This window comes from Malurus melanocephalus, unplaced genomic scaffold (assembly GCF_030028575.1).
Source record: "Malurus melanocephalus ecotype Western Australia unplaced genomic scaffold, MMel_1.1 scaffold_958, whole genome shotgun sequence".
NCBI classification, from domain to species: Eukaryota; Metazoa; Chordata; class Aves; order Passeriformes; family Maluridae; genus Malurus; species Malurus melanocephalus.
In genome coordinates this window covers 110,505-135,589 of record NW_026624190.1, presented here as the reverse complement: position 1 = coordinate 135,589, position 25,085 = coordinate 110,505, and the positions used below count along the sequence as shown (strand labels likewise).

General features: G+C 52.2%; 5 protein-coding genes across 7 annotated transcripts in view; 3 read left to right on the top strand and 2 right to left on the bottom strand.

Moving 5' to 3' along the window:
• Positions 1 to 42: 42 nt before the first annotated feature.
• On the bottom strand, positions 43 to 15,423 carry TUBGCP2 (tubulin gamma complex associated protein 2). 2 transcript variants are annotated; one of them, XM_057386369.1, is made up of 16 exons: positions 15,386 to 15,423; positions 14,155 to 14,331; positions 13,421 to 13,549; positions 12,939 to 13,115; positions 9,557 to 9,716; positions 8,902 to 9,109; positions 8,110 to 8,309; positions 7,478 to 7,667; positions 6,797 to 6,942; positions 6,018 to 6,198; positions 4,929 to 5,109; positions 4,575 to 4,747; positions 3,402 to 3,530; positions 2,873 to 2,993; positions 826 to 969; positions 45 to 369 (listed from the first exon to the last, which is right to left on the bottom strand). In XM_057386369.1, the coding sequence occupies exons 2-16, from the start codon at positions 14,302 to 14,304 to the stop codon at positions 223 to 225; spliced, it is 2,436 nt and encodes an 811-aa protein (XP_057242352.1). In that variant the 5' UTR covers positions 14,305 to 14,331; positions 15,386 to 15,423; the 3' UTR covers positions 45 to 222. The 2 variants fall into 2 exon arrangements, with proteins under 2 accessions (XP_057242353.1, XP_057242352.1); XM_057386370.1 differs by lacking the exons at positions 13,421 to 13,549; positions 14,155 to 14,331; positions 15,386 to 15,423 and adding an exon at positions 11,012 to 11,169 and having other exon boundaries at positions 43 to 369; positions 12,939 to 12,993.
• A 146-nt stretch (positions 15,424 to 15,569) lies between these two features.
• Positions 15,570 to 19,943, top strand: ZNF511 (zinc finger protein 511). 2 transcript variants are annotated; one of them, XR_008966625.1, is made up of 7 exons: positions 15,570 to 15,770; positions 15,900 to 15,973; positions 16,722 to 16,923; positions 17,009 to 17,133; positions 17,446 to 17,631; positions 18,130 to 18,628; positions 19,796 to 19,943. XR_008966625.1 is itself a non-coding variant. In XM_057386363.1 (6 exons), the coding sequence occupies exons 1-6, from the start codon at positions 15,594 to 15,596 to the stop codon at positions 18,197 to 18,199; spliced, it is 834 nt and encodes a 277-aa protein (XP_057242346.1). In that variant the 5' UTR covers positions 15,570 to 15,593; the 3' UTR covers positions 18,200 to 18,710. The 2 variants fall into 2 exon arrangements, 1 of the variants encoding a protein (XP_057242346.1); XM_057386363.1 differs by lacking the exon at positions 19,796 to 19,943 and having other exon boundaries at positions 18,130 to 18,710.
• A 125-nt stretch (positions 19,944 to 20,068) lies between these two features.
• On the top strand, positions 20,069 to 21,542 carry PRAP1 (proline rich acidic protein 1). The gene is made up of 3 exons (XM_057386364.1): positions 20,069 to 20,517; positions 20,606 to 20,664; positions 21,028 to 21,542. Exons 1-3 carry the CDS (start codon positions 20,407 to 20,409, stop codon positions 21,374 to 21,376), a joined length of 519 nt encoding a protein of 172 aa, XP_057242347.1. The 5' UTR covers positions 20,069 to 20,406; the 3' UTR covers positions 21,377 to 21,542.
• Positions 21,543 to 21,829: 287 nt separating this feature from the next.
• On the bottom strand, positions 21,830 to 24,131 carry ECHS1 (enoyl-CoA hydratase, short chain 1). Its single transcript, XM_057386361.1, has 8 exons — positions 23,993 to 24,131; positions 23,098 to 23,295; positions 22,901 to 23,028; positions 22,719 to 22,818; positions 22,518 to 22,622; positions 22,322 to 22,441; positions 22,166 to 22,233; positions 21,830 to 22,081 (listed from the first exon to the last, which is right to left on the bottom strand). Exons 1-8 carry the CDS (start codon positions 24,102 to 24,104, stop codon positions 22,016 to 22,018), a joined length of 897 nt encoding a protein of 298 aa, XP_057242344.1. The 5' UTR covers positions 24,105 to 24,131; the 3' UTR covers positions 21,830 to 22,015.
• A 93-nt stretch (positions 24,132 to 24,224) lies between these two features.
• The window catches only part of SPRN (shadow of prion protein), a 1,321-nt gene continuing 460 nt past the window's right edge, over positions 24,225 to 25,085 (top strand). The window contains exon 1 of the mRNA XM_057386367.1: positions 24,225 to 25,080. Coding sequence (XP_057242350.1) covers positions 24,979 to 25,080 — 102 coding nt within the window. The 5' untranslated portion in view covers positions 24,225 to 24,978. The remainder of the gene's footprint in view (positions 25,081 to 25,085) is intronic.

Sequence of the window (25,085 nt, the reverse complement as noted above, 5' to 3'; positions counted from 1 at the left end):
AGTTCTGGGAATGGGAAAGCCAGGATGTGGCTCTGCACAGCTGAAAACACGAGTGAGAACTCAAAAACTCCCTGCAGCAGGAGACAGGGTCTTCAAAGCAGACTTTGAGAACTCCAGCAGTGCTCTCCACTGCCCACAATTCCACAAAGATCATGCTCTTGGGGCCAGAGGTGCTCTAGAAACTGGGGAGGTATATCTGCAAGTGGCCAGACCCAGACCCAGCTATCCCCCATGTCCCACCTTGTTGGTCAGCTTCTTCTTGGCAGCCTCCTCAGCACGCTCCTCCTCCGTGGGYGGGCCCTGCATGGTGCCATGCTCCAGGGTGAGCTTCTCCATCTCACTGTCCAGCTTCATGCTCTGGGTGAACCTCTGGGAARGGCACAGCGTTGGGGGAATGGTTACAGCAGCCCCTTTTTCCCATGGTGGCAAAACATAAGGCTCAGTTCTGCCCATCCCAATCCCCAGGAGAGCAAACTCTGAGATTAAATTCATGATGTTGGCACACAAATCTCCCTAAACTCACAGGGAAGTGGGTTTTATGAAATTTGTGGGCTCCTTGATGCTGGCTGGGATGGGCCAATCGCCTGAGCCTCAGCAGAGTGTCTCTAACAGAGCACTACCACTTAAAACTCAAAYCCTGCTGCAGTACTGCGGGAATTTGGTCCACATGAACCCGATCCCAATGTGGAGAAATGAAGAATTTTGAGCAGTGAAGCCACAGAAACCATTTGGGAGAGGGTGTGAGCTGCCAGGCCCTAAAGCTGCTGGGGGAGGGAACAAAGGCTGGTCCCCCTGGGGTGGCAAAGGGGCTGGCAGTGCACACACCTGCATGCAGTTGGTGAACATGACACACACTGACATCAGCTTGGAGAAGATCTTGAGCAGCTCAGGGTTGGTGAGCATGCAGTCCTTCAGGCAGTTGTCCAGGAAGCTCGTGTGGTGGCTCAGGACGTCGTCGATGTTGGATGCCTGTGACAGGATGGTCCAATGGTGACAAAACAAACTGGGGCTGTGGTGCTGCTCCAAATCCCACACCCTGGGGACCTCTGAGTGAGGAACTCCTCATGTGCCTCCCAGAAACACCCTGAGAGGGAGAGAGCACCTGCCTTCCACCCCTCCCCAGGCTTTAAACCTTTGATTTGTCACATCAGCTTCTCACCAGCCATGCTTGCTTTAATCACCCAAACCCTCCCCTGCAGAGGATGGAGTTATCTGCTTCATGAACTTGCATTTCCTTTGTTTTTAAACCTGCTTGCCATGGCCACTCCCACCTTCACTTTACCTTCAGTAAAGTCAGGGAAAATAAGTGGAAAAGAGAAAAACACAAATCAAAGAACCCTAAATGTCAATAAACTTATCATTAAAACATACAGATTATTCAGAAATGTGCTATAGRAGCCAACAAGGAAATGGGACATGCAGTGTTGCAAGGATTCTGTAATATTTCTGTTCATCTCTGCTACTTCAACAGGMGGTTTCAGTCTTGAGTTTAAAATCCAATTAAAATTGAATAAATCTCAAATAATTTGAGATTAAAACTCCCTCTCACTCTGTACAATTACAGGACATGCTGAAGCTCAGAACACAAGCCAAGCTTAGGAAAAAAACACAGGACTAAAACTGCCATGGTATCCACACTGCTCCAGCAGGATCAATGCAAGAAACCCCTCCCAAATCCTTTYAAGATACAGGAGAACAGGGATAAATGCAGCTCTGTAATGCAATGAAGAWGATGATGGTGCTGTGAAGGTGAAGWTCYCAGTTATAATTTTAGGAAGAGAGAACGTTATTTTCAAGTGAAAATGCAAACAAGAGAAGTGTGACAAAAAAATGCATCATAAGGCACTACATGAGACCAGTGAGGAWCATCCTTTTCCCTCCTAAAGCACAAATGAAAGGAAAAAACAGGGGCTGGATGACTTCAACAACTGCCTCCATGCAAACAAAGCAAACTGAGTGTTATATTTTGCAAACCTAAACTCGCAACAAAATTAAGAAGTAAGTACAACTCTCAGGTTCTCCAGGAGCTTGACATATAAACTCTTCTCATTCAAAAGTTCTCATCAATAACACACAGAGAGGCTCACAATCTTAGATCAGCCATCTCCTGTGAATTCTCCAGGAAAAAGGATGGCAGGGCATCAAAAAACGTTGGTTAGCTGACCCCAGAACAACCCCTTGGTGCACAGTAAGAACTAAAGCAGAGTCAGCTGATGCTGGAGATCCACAAGGSTCATCACACAGCTGCCAAAAGAGCTGATTGCAGGGGTGTTGGGCTGTTTGGCACCTCAGTGAAGGCTTTCCAGGGTGTAAGAGGACAAAGATGGGCCAGACAGAAGTGTCTGATCACAGGGTGACTACCAGAGGGAATAATAATAATAATAATAATAATAATAATAATAATAATAATAATAATAATAATAATAATAATAATATAGTAATCCCTGTTTTATATCAGAGTGCCAGCATGCCAGTCCTTGGTAGTTTCATGGAAGGCTAAGCACAGACTCCACCTTTAGGAGCACTGTCAGTCAGCCAAGGGTTCAGCTGGAGAAGCCTGGACTGGTTTATGATCTGTGCACTCTGCATTCACCCTCCACCTTCCTTTTCCACATCTCTCTTTCTCCTGTGTGTGGGAATGTGGAGCAGAACCTGCCTTTCCCTACCAGGGAGCAGAGTGTGAGCTGGGCAGACAGGGGGATGCAGCACAGGGAAGGGATATGTGACTGATCAAACAGAAAGGTGGTGCAGAACAGCAGCTCCCAGGTATTTAACTGCCTCCAAAAAAAAAAAAAACCAACAGACACCTGCAACAACTGCAATCAGGTGTTTTTTTCCCCCTGTAATAAATTKGTTAAGACTTCTCACTCACCAGCTTCAGGTTCTTCTCCAGAATGTGCCATGTTGGCTCCATCACTTCAAACATCATGTAATACTGGATATTCTGCACAAAATTCAGCATCCGCTGCCGCAGTGTGAAGGCACCAGCAAACCTAGGGGAGAAATCACACCCACACAGCTCAGAGCTAGCAAATGCCAYGGAGAACGAGCACCAGGCTTGCACAGCCAAGCAGAGCTAAATATTTCTGCCCTAGCAAATTCCTTGCTGCTATGGGAGAAGGATTATAAAGTCACTGCAAACYGTCTCTGATTATTTTCTTTCCCCTCAGTTAGTATAGTCAGAGTTTTGGACCTGYCACAGATTTAAGTATTTGCTTATCTAAAAGCAAAATTTTGATATTAAATATGAAAGCAACTTTACTAGTGCAGCTATGGAGTGAAACCCAAAATGATCTCTCTGAGCCTGCGAGACATTTGCAAGGATCTTTTTCACCTCAGTATTGTCTGAGGTATCTAATTAGCAAGAGAAGACCCAAAACTGGGAAAAACAAAGGTTGTACCACTTAGCTGAATGCAGGGAGAACTGCTTGGCTGTCTTATTGCTGATCCAAACGTTGCACAGCTGCCTTTCCACGTGCTTGCAGTAGAACATGTGTCTGAAAAGCATCTGGTACCTCGTCAGTGCTTTCCTGGAAGGAAAGGAGAAGGCCATGCAGATGAAGGCCTGCTCTGATTGACAGACTAAGCTGTGAAAGCTGCTCAGAGGTAAAGAGACTTCACACAGTATGTTCTTGACGCCTTCAGAGGTGCACGGAGCCCAAGAGGGAGAGTCACATTTGCAACCATCCCGAAGAACTCCTCTCCAAGGAGACCCTCCCCCATATTTCCTGCCAGTGGGTACATCACCAGCCTCCTCAATTCCCTGCAGCTCCATGCAGGGGTCACTCACACAGGRGCTGGGAGGGAGCCTTCAAAGCCTTGGATCTTGTGCCCACTGTGACGGTCACACAAGAATTCACCAAGTTYTTAGAATCGCCCAAGAATTTGCCARGATTTTCCAGTTCTCCCAAGAATTCACCAGGATTTTCCAAGGAAGGGGAGAAAAAGCTGTAACCAAGCTACAGGCAGCACCACCCCACCAGCAATGCACTGTCACAAGCAGATGGGGCTGCTTATTTATAGCTCCGGGGACTGGATTCGGGTCTGTGCTCAGACACTTGGGCGTGGGTGTCTGCACAGCTCCAGTCGATACAGTTCAGGAAACCTCACCAAATCCTATTTTCACTTCCATAGCTACCAGCAGAGCTAACCCGCTCCCTTGGGAAGGAAGAGAAGAAATTCCAAAAGCACCGCGTCGTTAGGAAATTCTCACTGATCTGATGGAGTTTTTAGAGAGGGAATTATTAAGGGAGGAATTAATTGCTGGCACTCAGCAGTTTGAAATCTGCCACCCTGTCCATGCAATGCTGCTTGTCACTTTTGCTGTGGCTCACGGTAGTGTTTCTCCAGGGAAACAAGAAGCAGGAAAAATGAACCATTCAGTCCCTCACAGCTCAGCTACACGCAAAAGTAATTGCAGCAATAGCCTTTGAGTATCCTTTGAGTCGGCTGCCAGGGGTACCACAAAGTACATTTTTTTCTGCTCTCCAGGTTTGAGAAGTGTTTGATTCTTGCCTGGAAAAGCCCTTGTGAGAGCACACTCCTGATTTTCCTGCAGTGGAGGGATGCCTTACCTGTTTATGATGAGGGACAGAGGCCACTTGACGATGTAGTCAAAGGAAAAGGCCTCCAGGCCACTGAGGGTGAGCTCTGTGGGGTCTGCACTGATGATGGCCTTCTCCTGCTTGGTTTCGATGGCCAGCACTCTCAGGAGCTGTGTGATGAGGTCATGGGGCATCAAGTCAATCTAGAAAGGAAAAAAAGGAAATAAATGAACCCATGGGATGTCCACAGCTTCTGGGTGGCAATGGGTAGAGCCACTCTCCAGTCACACCAACCCAGGAAGCAGCAGGTTCTCACAGGATCTCCCCAAACCACTGCAGGCTTCTGCTTTGAGTCAATTATCCTCTGCTTCCACCCATTCTCACCTTCAAATCGTCCTTGAAAGGATCAGTGTTGGCTGTGCTCATCCTCAGGGCCAGCTCCAGCAGAGCCTCCAGCCTCGTCGTTATGATGTCATCCACAGGCTTCTTCAGTTCCTCCTCAGTCAGATCCATGAAGTGAACAAAAAAGTCGCCCTGATCCATCAGGAAATAGTGTTTTATAGATCTGCCCAAGCAAATGAAGGGACAATTGATTACTTTGCTTCAAACCCACATCAAACTGAAAGGAACAAAAGCAATCAACTCAATGAGCCTGCGGGGTTTGATCACAGAACGTTTCCCTTCCTGGAGAGCACRCAGCCACAAATAATCAGTTTGGAGATTCGTCTGTTATGGATGTCTCCTCCTCCCTACCCCATCAGTCAGGATGCTTCTGTGCAGTCAGATCAAGGCTGCTGCTGCTCTTTTTTTTTTTTTTGCTGAGAAAAATGCAGAAAAARCCCCAGGTGTGCTGGGTGCAGGCTCCTCCTGTTGTCATGAACARCCCTCAAATTCCCTCCAGTTGAGGGGCAGCTGCCAAGCAGGATCTTGGACTTCTCTCAATGAAGTATCTGTGATTTCTTCAAGTCCAGCAGACTTTTGCTGTCACAGGACACAAACTTTGATTTTCACCTGCAGTGAAATTTTTACCTGCGGTGGGCATGGAGCTCAGAAKGAGYTCTGAGATGAGCCTGAGGATCAGCCAAGTGCCTGGCCAAAGATCACAGGGGATAACTGCAGGCTTTGGAGCAAAACCAGGAGCAGCACAGCCACAACACAGTGTRGCTCCACACTCCTGATCTCACGGGGCCAGACAAAGCCCTGACCTACTTTTGGCAACAGCCTTCCAAAGGCAGTTGGACCACAGACCCCCAGACATCCTTCCCACTCAACATTTCTATCTTTTTTTCCCTCCTCAGGGAAAAAAAAACCCCAAAAAACCCCACCCAAATCTTATTTTTCAGGTCAACCTTTCYAAATGGAAATAGAGAGAACACCTTGGTAATATCCCAAGAGAACAGAGCTAACTTCAAAAATTTATGTCCCTTAGCGGAACCAATCTATTTATCATGCATTTAGCAAAATAAATCRAACCTTAGGTGAGCCACCAGCTCTTTCTCCTCCATCAGGAAGTCCAGAAGAACTTTGCTGGCATAGTTATATGCTTTTTCTATTTGTTCCACGTAGGCTCTCTCTTTTAAAGTGTAGATGACCTCTTTGGCCACGGGGCAGGTGACATCTCGCCCACATTCCCGCACGACGTTTAAATATTTCCCTGAAAAATAAAAAGAATGAATGACCCATATTCATGCCTGCAACAGGGGAGCTTCTGTACCCCTCCCTTCCAGAAGAAGAGATGCTGAAAAATGCTTACACTACCTGAAAAACTGGAAAGGATTTAGGCACCTTTCAAAACATGATCCAGAATTTTAAATTAGGCACCTGGTATCACATATMAGGAGATTTAGAAATGGTTTTGTCACCCAGTGGTGACAAAACACCTCTGCAGGTGACCTGAAGCTCTGCAAATCTGGTGCTCTGCCTCACAAGTCACTTTTGGAGGGCTTTGTACAAGGATAAGAGGTTGAATGTTTCATTTAAACCTCCAAATCAACACCCAGATGGACACACTTCAGCTGCCCAGCTAGAAAACCTCCCCCCAAACCACCAGTAAAAGACAGACAGCTCCCCTTGCTGCTGGGCTGCTCTGCTGTTTTATTTACAGAATTTGGGGTTCTTTTTACATCTGCCTCTTCTACTCCTCCCAGCTCAGCTGGAAAAGGCCCCCAGAGTGGCAAGGCACGGTGAGATTTCCTTTATCTTCACACAAGACCAGCAGGTCTCAACGTTCCTCTGAGAGCAGAAGCTCCTACCTGTGCTGAGGATTTTGTCAGCCATTTTCTGCAGGAAGGAGGGAATCTGCTGCTGAACCACGGTGTATCTCTGGTCCCAGTACTTGTCGTTGTAGTCCTCCTGAATCTTCTCCTTCTGCAGCTCATGCTCCTCCACCATGAACTCACTGAACAGTTCAAGCAGATGTTTAGGGGCAGGGAGTGGCACAGTGAGGGTTAGTTTTTATGACCTGCAAGCTGTGGTCTATCAGAACTAAGGTCTCATGAGGACACATTCCAATCAAGAAGTRAAATTAGTCTGTGTGTGAAGCAAGAGGAAAAGCACCGTGTGGTATCTCTGCTGATCTGCAATCAATCAGAATAGAACAGGATTTTACAGGGTTCTCAAGTCAAGCCTAAACATGATCTGTTTGTCAGTGCACAGGTGAGGAAACTGGCTTTTGTCTGCCTTCTCACCAGCAGGAAGGCATTCATTTCAGATATTTTATCTTCAGCTTTTTCCCCAGCTTAGGATTCTGAAAATGTGGGAAGCAGAAATGCTGCACAAACTATTGAACACAGCAAAATGCTTCAAATGACTCTACAAAAGCCAAAAACCTTCAGGAAGGGCTGTTCCAGGCCCCCAGGCAATGCAGACTTGACGGAACAGATCAGTTTTTCTGGACTTTTGCATTTCACTTTCATTGCTTCACTGTTCTTTACCTGTATGGATCATTGATGATGCCTCTATATATCCACTTCTCCAGGATTTCAAAGTAAGGCACGCTGGCTGCCTTGGTCAGATACAGGCACAGCTCCTGGGCCTGGCTGTCCCCCGTGTAATTGAAAGTCTTGTCATGGAGCAAGCTCAGGGTTGATCCTCCCATGCACTCACCCTTATCCACAGAAGTAGCTGGAATTTAAAAACACCACTATAAGGCACTTACATCCTGAAGAGTCCTGGAACAAAACCCCAAATAGTCCCCAGAYTGGACATGGCCCTGAGCATCCTGCTCGTATCTGTAAGCAAAGGGCTGGACTAGGAATTTCCAGGGATTCCTTCTGGTTGTACATCCACCCAGAGCTGGAGAGGAGTTTGGAAAGGAGCTGAGCAGARGCAGCAGTGGTGGATGCAGCTGATGGGAAGGGCACAGGCTGTGAAGGAAAAAGGCACAGAGGGGCCTCCTGACAGCTCCAAAGGGCACATTCTGCCTCCAGAAGAACTGCAGTGCCCTCACAAGTGCAATTCCACTGGCTTTCCTCTTTAATGAAGCAGGAAATGCAAATGAGACATGCCCTGCCTGTTTGGCTAYCCTGCACAGTCAAAATGTAAAGACTGTATTTTGGAAATTTACCCAGTGAAGCCAGAATCTCCAGGGTCCTCATGGTGGGCTGGATGTAAAACCACAGTTTCTGCAGTGACAGAAGGCCCTGCCTCTGCAGATGCTCCAGTTGAGTAATTAATATCATGTATTCCTTGATTAGAGTCCGCATGGCGGCRGCCAGAGCATGATTTACCTGCCCATACTCAAAGGAAGACTTCTCCTCTATAAACCTGCAAAAAGCAAAATGGAAACTCTTTCAGACAAGGCAAATTCTGTAATTTTCAAGAATTTCTGCCTTCAGGACACTGTACAAACACACCAGTAGATCCCATATTGGAAAGCACACTGCCCCTGTCCTTCTTTTCCCATCCCACACTTCCTAGTAGGGAAARCTGTGGGAAGATGTTTCCTCTCCAGCTGCAAGGGAGCTGGAATCATTCACAAAACCACTGCATTTTCACAAAAAAACACAAAGTGAGAGCTGGCACACAAAGGCTTTCTCAGCCCTGGATGCTCAGAGGRGGAGCAAAAAGCAGGAAACATGGAGAAATTCATGGGAGAGTGGGAAGAGAAGCCAGAACAGGCAGAATATCCTAAYTGAAGTTACCAAGACCACAACTGGGAAAAACAAAGGTGTATGAATGAAACAGTGAACTGGCAGCACAGAGGAAAAATGCAGTGAAGGAAATGTAGCTAAAACCCACCCAAATAAATTGTCACTAATTTTATACCCCCTTAGTTTAACTTGAGCACATCTTCACAATGGCAGATTCTCTGTTCTGACAGGAGAGCCTCCTCCCCTGACAAAAGCCAGCTTGGTACCTGGTGACAGCAGAGTAACTTGCTGCCACAGGRAGGATCCTGGTCACCAGCTCCTTGATGGACAAGTCCAGGTTTGGGTCGAGTGAGAAGGCTCTGTTCTGCCTGCCCACGAGGGCCTGTGCTGTGATGTACCTCCCATCCACACCAATCAGAACATAGAGCAGGTCCTCCACAATCATGGATTCCTGGGAGGCCAGGGGCAAAGTGCCTGTTTCCAAAAAAAGAGGACACAAAGTGCAATCATCCACCTTTTTCAGCCTCCTACCCTGCTTTCCTGGCAAACAGAATCCTTTGCTCATTTATACCCAAATCCAGTACTGAACATGCAACATCTGTGGCTGAAAAAATAACAGCCACAGCTCCTGCTGCTGATCCTTCCACCCAGAAATAATAATGAAATAATAATGAAATAATAATGAAATAATAATGAAATAATAATGAAATAATGGCTCAGTTATTTCAGCACCAACAACTTCCCCAACCTCCTCACCACCAAAATACTGAAATACCCAGAAAACAGCTCAAATACTGTCACAAGGAAATAAAGTGCACAGTCAAGATTTGCTTCCATCCTGAGTGTGAACATCTGAAAAATATTTGTGAATGAGTACTAAACACCACAAATTAATGCAAACTTTCCCCGTGTTTCACGTACCTATTGGTACTGTTGTGTCAGTGCTTAAACTGGTGCCAATCAAGAAATCCCCAATAAGTGCAGGTCTCTCATACACCCAGGATGGAAACACTGGAATGGGCTGGCCAGAATTCCTCTTGTTCTGCTTCTCCCGGAGGATTTTTCTTGTCAGCTCAAGAGGCTGTTGGAAAAAAAGAGAGAGGGGGAAAGAAGGGGAAAAACAGGAGAGTTTCAGAAGTCCAAGAGAAYTTTAATTTCAAGGAGAAATTCACTGCAAACTGATGGATGGATTTGGGAACAGATAGCTGGTATTTCAATGGTATGGTGTAGGGTTTAATTTCCCAGTACCACCAAGTCTATTTGCCACGCTGCTGCAAAAAATGAGTAATTTTTAAACGTTTGGCCTTTTAATGTGGGGGCACATGAAATAATGCCTTTTTTAATCCCTCCCCAATGTCCTGAGCGCTGGGGCACACCCAGGGGAGCAGAACAGGGACCTGCACAGCTACCAGGTTTGGAGAGAGCRCCACATAAAAGCAGCAAACTCCCTCCAGAAGCACCACCATCTCATCCCAGGGGCATTGAACACCTCTGAACTCACTGCCAAACTCAACCCAGACAAACCCACCCACGGGGAGCTGGAAAACGATGGAGATTTCTGCTCTGAGTGGGAGCCAGYGAAGGAAGTGAGCTCTTGAAGACTGAAAGACTTTCCTCCCCCAGCTCTGACACCAAAATAAACGGAGTGCAAGATCCATCATCAGCTGGGAAGGCTGCTGAGATGCACAACCTACGTGAACATTTGGAGCCCYGAGTGCACCAACACGGGGCTGCTGAAGGCCGTTCCTGAAGATCCACAGATGTGTGTGTGTGAAAAGGGATCTGCACAGGCTCATTTGACTTTCTTATTGACATCCTGTGTGGGTGAGCTGCTGAAAGGACCTGCATTTCCTCTGCTCCCCTCACAGAACTGGGACTTTCACACAGAGAAACAGGAAGCATCAAGGGAGCTGCCAGGGATTCAAAGGATGGCTAAACCCCACATAAAACTGCAAACTCAATTGGCTGCATGAACCTGTTCTGCCTGGGAGAAGAGCAGCCACTAGCAGGTCTTCCCTAATGGCAGGGAGGAAAAATTTCTTCACTGAGACAGTGGTTAAGCACTGGGACAAGCTCCCCAGGGAAATGGTGGTGTCACCACCTCTGGAAGTGTTCAAAACACGAGTAAAAACGGCAGCTGGGGACATGGTTTAGTGGGTTTGGTGATATTMAATCCAAGGCTGGACTTTGATGATTTTGGAGGTCTTTTCCAACCTGAATGACTCTCTGATTTTATTCTCTGACAAGAGGCAGGGCACTTCTGTTGCAGTTCTAACAGCCCTAGCATGACTTTGTTGACTGGCAGAGGTGAAAAAGGTCAACATTTTGGCTCYAAAGGACACATCAGCCTGAAAGGGAACATGTAACTTTCCTCACCTCAGTGAATCCATGACCAAAATTGGTCCCAGCAGTAACTGCAATCACTGAATGATCTCTGTGGCAATGCCAAGCAATCCCAGGGCAGATGGCACAGCGCTTGTAGCACGGGTGACAAAGCACATGTCTCAGGGGCATGAATCACCTTCTCRCTGCAACTTGAAATTGAGGTCACTGTCATTACAGGCTTCAACAACAGCCTGGAGAGCACTCCCAGGRCTGAAAAAAACAGCCCTCAGGTGGCACTGGAACGCCCTGGCACAGGGTGGCAGCTTGCCACTGTGATGCTGATGAGGCTGACACCCATCAGGGAGGGAAAGGGCTCATCTGGGAGGTGCATGAACACCCTCCAGCTCCATCTGGGATCCTCATTCACAGATCTGTGTCAGAAGCTGAGCAGAGCTAACACTTCCACAGAATGCCCTCCTGTCCCAGCCCTCTCCRACACAACAGCCCCGAGCACCAGCTCATCAGGGCCTTTCAGCTCTTTTGAGTTTGAATAAAGTACAAATGGAGCAGCAGGGAGGCACAAATCTTGGCTGCTGATGCCATTTCAAACCCTCTGGCTGTGAACTGCACATCCCAGAAAACGGCATTTGCAGGTCTTTCCTCTTTCAGCAAGCTGACACATAAACCCTGGTAAGGAGATCAGTTATGTCACGGGAAAGTCATCTTCCCTTCATGATCTTAATCACCCACTCGCCTCAGGTCATCTGCAAAGGATCTGGATGAGTCAGGCCAAGTGTCTGTATGGTATTTTAGTTATGTGGGACAAGGCTGGTGAGGGGCTGGACCCTTGGTTTGGGATTTGAGCTCTCTGCCATCACATTCACGTAGGGCCCTATAAGCCCASAGACCCCTGGGGTGTCCCAAAACGTGGGACACAGAATGTCCATCCCTCTTGCCTGAAGTGATCTGAGGCTTGCCCCTGTTAGATTTTGCTGACTACACACCAGAAGGCACCATGGACCCCTGAGCATCTTTGCCTCTTTCCCCTCTGTCCAAGGAACTCTCCACACACTGTTTCCCCTTGCCTTCTGCAGCCAAAATGTCCTTATCTTGACCCATGAGTTTTCCACCATATTCTTTCCCTCCCTGCCCTGTTTTCCAGGCCAAGCCACCATAGTACAGGTTTTTATACAAACAATTACAGGAAACAGAAGCTGGGATTTAAGTAATAAATTCCCTTATTGCACTCTGACCTCACAACCTCTTGCTGCTAACGAAATGCTTAACTGCTTTCTAAGCCTGTGTCTCCAGCTGGTTCTCCTCTCCTTTCTGCCTTTGGGATTGCTTTGCWGGATTTAATTCAGGAGCCCAAACAKCTGAGTAGGGGGAATGGTCATGTCTACTTGGGGAAGGATGAGGTGAGGGATTGCTGCCCATGATCCAGGAGCAGAGCTCCCAGGAAAGATGGAGACACAACCCCAGGCTGCTGAGCTCCTGGRCAGGCACTGCTACAGGCAGACAAGGAAAGGTCAGCAGAGCTTAAAGCTGAAACAGGAAAATGAAATCCCATAAATTCAATTAAAAGCCCACCAGTGAGAGCTGTCGAGGCCTRAACTTGACTTAACCTTAGAATCCCAGACTGGTTTGGGTGGGAAGGGACTTCAAAGCCCATCCAGTGCCACCCCTTTCATGAGCAGGGACACCTCCCACTGTCCCAGGCTGCTCCCAGCCCCAATGTCCAGCCTGGCCTTGGGCACTGCCAGGGATCCAGGGGCAGCCACAGCTTCTCTGGGCAACCTGTGCCACGCTCCTGACAGGGAACACTTTAACTGTGAATTCAACCTTAGAATAAGAATTCAACCTTAACTAACTGAAACAAAAAAAAAGCCACTTTTACTAAGAACAGCACCAAGATTKAATTTAGCCTGACTGACAAAAGGAAAGATTTTGTGCCCAAAGCTTGGGAAGGGCTTTGTACCTGCTGTGCACTGGAGTTGGCTGTGACASTGCCCAGCTGCTTGCGCAGCTCCTCCAGCTCCTGCAGAGACATCTTGGCAGTGGATGAGGGGATGGAAAAGTTGGTGCTGCTGCTGGTGGCTGCATTTGCTGCGAGTTCTGCCCTTTCTTTAGCATTTTGTTGCAGGTACTGGAGTGTCTGTGCACACACAAAGGAAGAAAAGATTTGGTGAATGCTGGAGAGTACAGTCTAAAGCAAAACACACATGATCATACCCTGGCTGTGCTGAATCCAGCCACAGATCTCTCTGTCCCAGTTTTCCACGTCTCAGCGGATTATATCAAGTGGAGCATAATTCTCAGCAGTGCTTTMATAACTCAGTACAAGCTGGAACGGGTTATTTGTGGATTTCTGTGAATTTCACTGAACTTTAYCATCAGCTCTGCTTGAAATCATTGYATTGSTGCTAYGCTTCARGATCCAGTYCTAAAGAAGGAACCAACCTCTTTGTCYTCGGTGAGTTTGGACAGCAGATAAACTAAAGAATCCAGATGTCTCGTGTTTTTTGATTTCAGCTCATCATACTTCTTTAAAAAATCTTCAGGAGTTCGAGAAAACTCTGCTATTTTTACCTGTAAAACACCACGTTAATATTAAATGGAGTTACAATTAAAATGAAGTGGAATTAGAGCAAAAATGCAGCTCAAGCTACAAAAATGTAAGGTTTCAGACAGAGCTAGAAACCTCCCAGCACTTACAGCTTGACTGGCGGATTGCTTTTAAAAATGAAAACAAAAAGCAGTATTATGRCCATAAAACTATGTCTGGCCATGAGTGCTAGGCTTTAATCCCTAATATTTGGGTGTTATTCAGAAAAAAAAAAAAGTCAGGTGCTACTCATATAATTGCACTTTATACAACTTTCACTTTATCATGGAACCCTTGAGGTGGAAGGGTCCTTCAAGGGTGATCTTGACACAGTGGAGGGACACCTCCCACTGTCCCAGGCTGCTCCCAGCCCCAATGTCCAGCCTGGCCTTGGGCACTGCCAGGGATCCAGGGGCAGCCACAGCTTCTCTGGGCACCCTGTGCCAGAACCTCCCACCCTTACTGGGAAGAAATCCTTCAAAATAACCTCCTTCCTTGAACTTGCCCCTACCCCAGACCTACCAACCCTTCTCTTCTCCCACCAACACTCAGGTATCCACACTGTCCCTCCTGGAGGAGCTGTTCTGACCTTGGCACTGTGTGCAGACACGTTGGTGGTGACGTAGGGCGTGCGGTTYTTCTGCAGCAGCTCGATGTAGACCTCAGCACCCTCGCCGCCGTGCACCCGCAGCAGGCTCAGCAGCTCGTTCACATCGTGGTGGATGCGGAACTCGCTCATGCTCCYGGCTCGGGCAGCCTGCCTGCCCTGGGGACACAGGAACAGTTTTTCCTAAGTTTAGGAGTCTTCCTATTCCACTGCCCACTTTGCTAACTCCGCTCAAATCCTCTAGAATATTTAAATAATAACTTTGGCACAGAACCCTGAGATGGGCTCAGCTGGTCAGAGCCTGCTAAAAGCACCCAGGTTGTGGGATCAATCCCTGAGGGGCCATTCACTAAAGGGTTGGACTTGATGATCCTCATGAGTCCCTTTCCAACTCAGAATATTCTGTAAACCAGAAGTAAGRCCCCGAGTCAGGAATCTTGGAAACAAATAAGAATTTTAATGTGACACCCTGCACAGATTGTACCAAGCAGATACAATCTAGATCCATGTATCAAGCACACTGACACACTTTTGCTTTGCCAGTATCACGGAATCACTTAGGCTTGATCCAACTCTTCACCCAAAACTGACTGAARTTAGAACAGACGCTGCATGGCTTGGTCTGGACCTCTTTAAGGTTTCCCCAACAATTGGGGCCCTGATCCTACWGGGATTCCCCATGGGCTGCTGAAGTGCCCGGGGRTCAGGGATGTAGGGAATGAGGAGAAGCTGCGGGAGCTGGGCTGGCTCAGCTGGACACGAGGAGGGCACAGAGTCCCGAGGCACCGGCACACCGGCGGGCCCCGGGCAAACAGCTCGTCCCGGGAGAGCGAGGGAATCCCTTCCCCGGGATGGCCGACGGGCCAGGGCACGGCAGGGGCCAGGGCAGCGCCTCAGCCCCGTCCCATCCCTCTCTACACCATCCCATGCCGCCTCGCCCCACATCCCATCCTGTCCCTCTCTATTCCGTCCCGTCCCGCCTCACCAGCCCCGCTCCATACCCATCACACTCGCTTGTCTCGGTCCTTATCCTATACACCACCCCATCACATCCCGTGTGCTCCATACTCAATTCTATCCTATCCCATCCCATCCCATCCCATCCCATATCCCATATCCCATATCCCATATCCCATATCCCATATCCCATATCCCATATCCAATATCCCATATCCCATATCCCATATCCCATCCCATCCCATCCCATCCCTACCTGCCCGCCCGGAAGTGCCGCTGCCGGCGCCGGGAAGCGCGTCCCGCGCATGCGCAGTCCCCCAGCACCGTAACCTGGCAGCGCGCTCCGCGCCTGCGCACTCGCTAAAGTGACTCCGGCCAGGGCGCTCCGCGCATGCGCAATCTTCACAGCAGGGTCGGGCAGAGCGCCCCGCGCATGCGCAGTGCCCCCTCCCCATTCCCGCGCGATGCTGCCGCTGCCGCCGGGCCTTCACCTCCTCCTCCGTGAGGGGCTCCCTCAGGATCCCCCTCAGCATCCCCCTCAGCATCCCCCTCAGCATCCCCCACAGCGCCTTCAGCCCACGCCGCCCTTCACCTTCGCCCCCCGCCGCCTCCGCCTCGGCTCCCAACACCCGCTCTTCGAGGTGAGGCGGCCCCGCGCCCGGCGAGCCCCGCGGGGCCGTGTGGGGGCCGCTCCCCTCGGAGCAGAAGGGTTCGCGCGGTGTTTTGCAGCTCTGCCCGCCTGCCCACAGCCGCTTTCTGCTCCTCTCTAGGATGGGGACGTGCACAGGCACCTCTACCTGCAGGGCGTCCTCACTAGCCTCGAGGAGGTGGCCGAGAGACCCAAGTAAGTGAGGCGAGCTCTGAGTCCGTTTGGCGTGGAATCAAGGAATGGTTTGAATTGAAAGGGATCTTAAAGATATCCCATTCCATCCCCTGCCGAGGGCAGGAACACCTTCCATAGACCTGGTTGCTCCAAGCCCCATCCAGCCTGGCCCTGAACACTTCCAGCTTCTCTTGGCTGTTGCAGCTGGGACAGCTCCAGCCAAGAAGGCTAAGCCTGGGGGAGAATCTTGGTCTTGCTCTTGTGTTTAAAATCCAAGGATCCTCACTTTGTGTRAGGTTCTCCTATGGGTGCCTCTTAAAAAAGCATTGGCACAGAGTTGACATCTACAACTCCAGCTTTTAGGCCAAAGAGCTGATTTATCACCTTGCTGCTTGTTTATTCTTCATCGAAGCACCACTTAACAGGATGGTGATACAGATGGTCCTGAAGCCACAATGACAAATAAATTTGCAATGGCAGATAAGTTTCCACTTATATAAGTTTCCACAGTGCCATCAGCACTGTCATGGTCTTTGTTCCATTGCACCTGGCATTTAATTTTAAGTATCACTCACAAAAATGCCGAGAGTATTGTGGCTGCAGGTGTGGGTCTAGTGGAAGGTGTCCCTGCCCATGGCAGGGGGTTGGAAATACATGAGCTTTGTGGTCCCACCCTGAAATTCTATGATAAAGTCTTCTAAGGGGATGACTTTGCAACTGAAATTAAAGTAATTTAACCTAAGGTGTGGGTATCCCGATTTCCCTGCAGAGTGTCTGAGTTCAGCTGCCACATCTCCGGSTGCAGCCAGGTGTTTGACACACTAGAGAGCTACGAGCACCACTACAACACCCTGCACAGAAATGTTTGCTCCTTCTGCAAGCGCTCCTTCCCCTCKGGGAATCTCTTGGATATCCACATCTTGGAGTGGCATGACTCCCTCTTCCAGATAATGGCYGAGAAGCAAAATATGGTGAGCTGCCATGCCCAGCCCTCGCCTAATGCTTGGTGTGCACTTGTCTTTTCCAGTTTAATATTTTTTTTTCCCTGCCTTTCAGTACCAGTGTTTGGTGGAAGGCTGCACAGAGAAGTTCAAGAGCAGCAAGGACAGGAAGGATCATTTGGTGACTGTGCACCTTTATCCGGCTGATTTCCGGTTTGACAGGCCCAAGAAAGTGAAAAGGTAACTGCAGAACTTTCCTCTTGTCCTRCAAGGAAATTGTGAGGGAATTGGGATTGTTCAGCCTGGGGAAGAGAAGCTCCAGGGTGCCCCAGCTGTGCCCTTCCAGTATCTGAAGGGGCTGACAAGAAAGATGGAGAGAGACGTGTACAAGGGCCTGGAATGCCAGGACAAGGGGGAATGGTTTCCCAGTGCCAGAGAGCACGGTTAGATGGGATATTGGGAAGGAATCTATTCTAGCTGGATTTGTTTCCTCATAAAATACCTTTGATTTCCTTGACTCTGGGCTCAGCGTGTGAAATTCTGTCTCTGCAGTGGCTCCAAGCACACRAGCTCTCCTGCAGAGCAGGGCACCAGCATGCCAATGGATGTGAGTGTGGAGACGGCAGAGCAATTCCCAGTGAATCCCATGGAAATAGGGCCTGAGGAGAGCATGGAGATCTCTCAGACTGCAGCCAGCCCCAGCCCCTTGCTRTCAGAGAAACGGCTCTACAAATCCAGGTCTGAACTTTGGCCTCMATGGGCAAAAGGGGCTGGGACCAGCTCCATCTTACCAGATAAAAAAAACACGAATCCCATGTGTGTGTGCTTCCAAAGGCATTTTTAAAAAAGGGAATTGTAAGGAAGGGCAGAATGTGAGCATGCCGTGGAAGCTGTGTTTGTCTGCCCCCCTGATCTCTTCCCAAGGTATTGCAGGGTGCTGCTTCTGCTCTCCTGCTCCTCATAATCAACGACTGCAACTGCCTGAGTGTTACATTTGGTAACACTTACACCTGGTTGTAAAGAGGTCTCCAAAGCAGGAATGTGCAGAGCACACAGGAAATCCAAGCAGTGTTTCACCCATTTTTAAAATTATTTGGTGATTTATATGTCCTGCTGCTCTCGTACCTTGCTCTTCCCACTCTGGRAGCTTAAAATGCCCCACAGAGCATTAAGYRTCCCAGTGAGCCTRTGAGGGGTGGGCTGTTAACATGGAYTAAAGCCTGTCTCCCTTTCCAGGATCCCATCCACAATTTGCTTTGGACAAGGTGCCACACGAGGCTTTAAAGGACCGAGGAAGAAAGTCTGAAGATCATTGCAGCAGATTTGTGCAAGATGAGCAGTCATGGGGCTTGGTGCCACCAGGGACATTTCCAGTTCCCACTCCATGGAATAAACCACCCAAACCAGTTAAAGCTCTGCCAGCATTTGGGCACGGGTTCCTGATGTCAGACAGAACTGGTAACACCTGAGTTAATCCTCAAGAAAGGGGAACCCAGAACGTGTGGTGAGGTGTTAAGGAAACTGTCGTAAAGCTGAGACTGCATGGGATTGCATGTTTTATCTTTTGCCTTTTGGGGGAAAAAATAGATTCAAAAAGTTCCAAGATGACAACATGACTGTATGGAAGCTGGAATCAGTGAGAAAAGAAAATGGAGGAAAAAAAAACAAAACTCATTGGTCCTTAGTTCTGACTTTCTCCATCTYGCTGAAGTCTCCTCTGCACCTGCCTTGAAAGGTTTGTCTGGGCCAGGAGAAGCATTTCCATAGGGGCTTAAGGTGAATTCCAACTAGGTGAAAAAATAAAGGTAGTTTTTACAAAATTGCTTCCTAGAGAATTTAAGTGCTATTTTGAAGCCCAGGCAAAGTTAGGTGTGTGGAATGAATCTCCCTTCCTTTGCTGCAAATATTGCCAAAATCAGGTTGGGATGGAGATTGTTTTCTCTCTTGCCTTTCCCTACCTTTGTAATCTCATCCTCCTGGGAAAAACTGGAAATGGAGCCACTGGTCTTGGGGTCCTGGTGAATCCTGACACTTAAAAATTGTCCATAAGGGGAAAAAAAGAGGTTTCTGGAACAATGTTTATCCAAGAAGCTTAAGATCTATAATTGCATTTTTTCCCTCCCCCTCTCTGTGAGGAATAGAGGATCAAAGGGGCTTTGAAAAATCCTTGCAAATGGGAGCAGGGAATGGTGTTTACGGAGATGTAGGAGATTTCCCAGCGAGTTTTAAAAAGCTTCCCTCTGGTTAAAACTCATCCAGCTTGTCCAGCCCTAATCCCTGCTCCGTGGGCTCTGGAGAATGCTGTCTCCAGCAGGCAAACCCGCAGCCAGGATCCCGCATCTGCCCAGGCACGTCTCTCAGCAGGGACCAAAAACCCCTTTCCAACACTGAAGCCCCCAGTGAGGCTTTTTCCCTGCACTCTGGGAATGGGAAGTGATGGTACAAAGGTCAGGGAACAGCAGGCCAACCTGCTYTCCCTTAACGTGTTCAGGTCCATGAGTTTTGACCTGGGAATTCCATTTTTCCCAGAGTCCAGAGTCCCTGAGTGCCTGCCCTTGCAATTGGGTAACAAATTGAAGTTACAGAGTTACAATTACAGCCTCAGGCTCTCTTCTGGGCCACCAGCTTTTCCCAGAGTTCACAGGCAAGGAAGTATTTTCCAACTGGCCAGTGGCTGTCAAAATTCCTTATTTCAAGCCAAAACTTTAATTTCCCTTTTTTTTTTTAACACACTCTTGACATGAGCCACACACAGAAATGGGGAAACCTATCACAGCCAAGTCAGGGAGAGGCTCTGGATTCACACAGGCCTCCACATCTTACCTCCTGGGGAAAAACAATGCACTGGGAAACATTGGGGGTACTGAAAGTCCCCAAATCAGCCGTGTCACTCCTGTTGCAGGAGAGGTGAAGGAATCCATGTGACAGAGGTGGATCCCACGATGCCAGGCACGGAGGAGAAGCAAAGGGAAGGGTCGCAGATGAGCCAGGAGCGTGCTTGACCACACAGCAGGAATGAGCAGAGGAGTCAGTGCAGCTCCTTCCCAGGCAAGAYAAGAGGGGAGCAGCTCCACCTTTTTTGGGACATCTGGGACTCGTCACCCTCACAGAACCTGCCAGAGCTTTTGGGGAGCAGCCTCGGGAACACATCCCCTCTCCAGAGATGGTGCGTTGGCAGGAGGACTCTGACCTGCCTGCCCTCTGTCCTGGAGAGCCCATGGGTGCATGGGGATGTGCAGCATAGCCTGGATGCACCCAGGGCCAGGAGGGACACGTGGGATAGGTGGCACCAGGACCTGGATCCACCCAGTGCCACCAGGGACGTGAGGGCTGGGCTGCCACGGGGCTGGGCAAAGAGCAAGGCAGGTGTGGTGAGAGGCAGCCATGGACAGGTAGGTCCCTGCCAACCCCAGCGGGCACAAGGAGTGGACAGGGTGGGGGCTGGGGGTCAGGGAGGAGCTGTGGGCACAGGAACAGGGTGCAGGGCATGGGCCAGCACCGGCCACACGGCTCATGCCACCGTGTCTCTGCCATCTCTTCTCCAGCCCGAGGGCCATGGGGCTCTGCAACATCACTGTCCTGCTGGGCACTGCCCTCCTCCTGCTGGCACCTGGCAGCACCCAGGTGAGCTCCCCCTCAACCTGCCCTCCTGCTGTCCCCTCTGATGACGGGACCCACGTGTGACCAGTGCCACCCCCTTCTCTCTCTGCAGGCTCTGAGCAGCTCCAGGTGGAAGGATCTGGCCACGGAGCAGGATTTGGCTGAGGAAATGTAAGAGGTGCTCACATCTGGCTTGCAAAAACCAATAAAGCAACACCCCAAAATGGAAAGSGTTTCAGAGGGGAATGAATTCCCCTTGTTGCTTTGTGTCCCCTTAAATTAAGGGAGTCCCAGCTCCATCTCCCCTCCTCCCTAAATGACACAAACTCCCTGAGCATTCAGCTGGTTTCTCAGTTCCTTTTGTGGAACAAATAGTTAAATTAGCCCCTGTGCTCCTTGAGATCCTAAGTGCTGCTTCCTGGGGTGCGGGCAATCTCACCAGGGTCCCTGCACTCCGATGGGGTGGGATTCCTCTGGGAYAGACAGGGTGGTATTTGGTGACTTTTCCTCACTGATTTTGCTCCCCTCTTCCAGCATCCTGGGYGTAGGAGCCATTGAGCCATCGGAGGAGGGTGAATCAGGTATAAAGGTCTTCTCCAGCAGTGCCTGGGCTCAGAGGGGCCCACCCCAAGTCCAGGCAGGACCAGAAGTGGATCATAACCAACTCCACCACCACCAAGATGATGCCAGGGAGGCCAATGCCGACATGCTGCTCTGGATGCTGTCCCTGGAGGTGCAGAACGGCCCAGAGGAGGATCGTGACCACCTCTACCACCCCCAGGATGATGCCAAGGAGGCTGACACCTACAAGTCACCCCGGATGCTGTCCCTGGAGGTGCAGAAGGGCCCAGAGGAGGATCGTGACCATATCTACCACAGCTGAGTGGAGATGAGCCCTTGCTGTGAAATGAGGGGTGGGAGCCACCCCTGGGGGTATTTGCCCTTCCCTACCCAGCTTTGAGCCTCACCAATAAACTCACTCCCCTCTCCACGTCCTGATGGGCTCCTCATTGCTGCCARGAACCTGCTGCTAAGTGCAGGAACCCCCTCAGGATTACCCCAAGATGCCAGGCAGGATGATACCCTGGGTCAGGAGACTCAGCCCATCATGGTACCTGGCCTCAGCTCAGCCCAGGTGAGGCTGAGGCCAGGCAATCTCAGCACATTGGAACAGGCTGTCTGTCCCCTTCCCGGGGAATACATGGACCTGTGCCCCACGAGCCTGCTCTTGCCCAGCCCAGCATCAGAGAGCAGCATGATGGAGCATGGGGGGGAGTCTCAGTGACCCCCAACATTTCCCAGCTAAGGCAGGACCTCGCAGCAAAGACGCCCCATCTCCCGGCAGCACCTAGAAAACCCTTTAATAGCGAAGGCAGAGGTGGTCCCCACTGCTGGCTGTCRCCCCAAGCAAGTGTCGCTCGCCGAYGGGTCCCRGTCCCCTCTGCGGGRTAAGGCAGGGGGTGGATGGGTTGCAGGTGGCYGTGGGGACCTGCACCACCCCAGGGACCTGCACTCCCCTGGCTCAGCTGTCGGTGAACTTCGCCTTGCGCTTCTCCACGAACGCCGTCATCCCCTCCTTGCGGTCGCTCTGGGACAAGCAGAGAGGTGAGRTTTGGGGGGGCTGCAGCAGCCCCGTGATGCCTCAGGCCATGGGGCTGATYCCCCTACTCACGGTGGCAAAGGTGGCGTAAAAGAGGTGCTTCTCYGTCCTGTTCCCCTCTGTCAGCGTCGTCTCGAAGGCTGAGAGCAAGGGAGAAGTTAGGGAGACGCCTCTGCCTGGCCCCCAGCARCCCACCCAAGGGGTTCCCAGCTGGGCCCCAGCCCCTACCAGCATTGACCGACTCCTTTGCCATGGCCGTCACCAGCTTGGAGTTGCTGGCAATCTTCTCAGCGCAGGCGATGGCTGCRTCCAGCAGCTTCTCCACAGGGTAGATCTTGCTGACCAGACCTAGGATGGGCAGCGGGAAGTGGGGGGATGGCTCCCTGCAGGACCCCGCAGTACCAGGGCTGTCCCATGCCCCCACCTGCCTCCTTGGCCTCCTTTGCAGAAATCCGGTCCCCGGTGAGGACCATCTCCATTGCCAGTGACTTCCCCACTGCCCTGGTCAGCCTCTGCGTCCCGCCAGCACCTGGGGCATTTAGGGAAGGGAGAGGTTTAGAGAGGGAGACCTGGGTGTCCCCAGGCCAGCCAGGATGGACGCCCCTGGTAGGTGCCTGCTGCCCACCTGGTATGGTCCCCAGCAGGATTTCGGGTTGCCCAAACTGTGCCTTCTCCCCGGCATAGATGATGTCACACATCATGGCCAGCTCGCAGCCACCGCCCAGCTGGGACAGGGGAGTCACGGACAGGTCAGGGGGTGTGCCAGGGTGGAGGCAGGGGGTACTGGGAGATGTGGGGAACACTCACGGCGTAGCCATTGACAGCAGCGATGATGGGTTTGCGGACAACAGACACCTTGTCCCACCCGGCGAGGAAGCCRCTGTTGTAGCACTCCTGGAAAGTTTTATTCTGCATCTCCTTGATGTCTGCACCAGCTGCAAAGGGACAAGTGGTGGGACACCATCCCCTCCGAAACTCTGGGGTGAGGAGAGGTCCCGTCTTACCTGCAAAGGCTTTCTGGCTGCCGGTGAGGACGATGGCTCCCACCTCCGGGTCGCTCTCCATGGCCTCCAGCGCCTGCCGCAGCTCKGCCATGAGCCCCTCGCAGAGCGCATTGAGCGCCTGCGGCCGGTTCAGCTGGATCAGYCCCACGTTCTTCTGCGCCCCCGTCTTCTGCACCAGCAGGTACTGGAACGCAGTCCCTGCCCGCCGCACCGGCACCGGCCCATTAGCCCACCGGCTGCCGGGCACGGGCAGAGCCCCGGCCACTCTCAGCGAGGCCTGGCCGCCGCCACTCCGTGCTATTTAAAGGCGACCTTCGTGCCAGSGGTCACCGGCAGCCGGTGGGACGTCTCCGGGGGCTTGGCTCAGGGGAGCTCCCGGTGCCACCCTGACCCGGGTACGTGCAGCCCCGTGACCACCCTGTGCTGGGACACACACCCAGGCTGGGATCTGGTGCACGGTCCAGGGATCCCGGTGCCCGGTGCTGGGATCRTACATAGCCCTGGGCCCCAGTGCTGGTGCCCTGGGTATGCAGTGCCACGGCCCATACCCAGTGCCCGGTAATGGGCTYTGCTGCGCAGCTCAGGAGCCACGCTCAGCCCCCTGGGCACATGCCCGGTACTGGGACCGTACCTTGTGCTGGGTCCCGGTGCCCGGTGCTGTGGCCCTGGTGCACAGCCCAGGGACCCCGTGCCCAGCGCTGGGACCGTACACAGAGCAGGGAAGCGGTGCCCGGTGCCGTGGCCTGGTGCGCAGCCCAGGAACCACGTGCAGGTCGCTGGACACATGCCCGGAGCTACGACCGTGCCCGGTGCAGGGACCCACTGCCCGGCGCTGAGCGCTGGGCGGGGCCAGGCCCACCCTCCCGCGGTGCTCCCCGAGTGTCCCGGTGCTCACCGGCGCTGTAGCCCCGTGCGCCATGGGGGACGCGGAGCGGCGGCGGGAGGCGCGCCCGGGGGAGCGCGGCGGCGGCGGCGGTGCGGAGGATCGCTCGCAGCGGGGCGGCCATGGCGGAGCGACGGGAGCCCCGCCCCGCCCCCCGCCGCCCATTGGTGCAGGCGGCCCCGCCCCGCCTCGCGCTGTTCCCATTGGCCAAGGCGGGGCCGCGGGGCGGGGCCGGGACCCCCGGGGCCGTGGGAGGGGGCGCCGGGCCCGCACCCCCCGCCCCGAGTGGGGGTCCCGCAGTGGCCGCGCCGCGGGGCGCGGGCGGGGCCGGGCGACGGGACTTGTGGGGTTTAGASACCCCGCGGGGAACGGGAGGGGAAGGGGAAGGGAGAGGGGATTCCCCCACCGCCCCCCGCGGGGGGAGTTGGGGGGAGTGCGGGGGGCGCGGCGGGAGCGCGGCAGCGGGAGCGCGGCCGGGGAGAAGCGGAGAGGAGCGGAACGAGCCGGCGGCATCCCCGGTCCCGGTGAGCGCCGCGGGCGGGAAGGGAGGGACGGGGGTGTGACTGTGCCCCGCGGCCGGGTGTGCGCGGAGCCAGGGAAACGCGCGGGTGCGAGCGTGTGCGGGAGCGTCATCCACAGGGATCTGCGGAGCGCGAGGGTGCGAGCCTGTGCGGAAACATCATCCACAGCAGCTTGCGGGAGCGTGCGGGTGCAAGAACATCATCCACAGGGGCGCGCGGAAGCGTCCGTGTGCGGATCATCAGCCACAGTGGCGTGCGGGAGCGTGCGTGTGCGGGAGCATCATCCACAAGGGTGGGGGGAGCGCGTTTATGCAACGCGCGGGCTGCTGCGCGTGCGGTGACACACGGGTGCGGTGACACACGCGTGCGCGACCCCAGCACGCGCGCAAGCGGGACACGTCGGTGCGCGGTCCCCCGCCGGCGGCCGGGCGCGGCTGAGCGGCGGGGCTCTCCCTCCCTYCCTGCGGCAGGTGCGGGATGCGGCGGAGCGCGGCGGCGTGCTGGGCGCTGGTGCTGCTGGCCGCCACCTTCTGCGACACGGTGGCCGGCAAGGGTGGGCGCGGCGGTGCCCGGGGGGCGGCCCG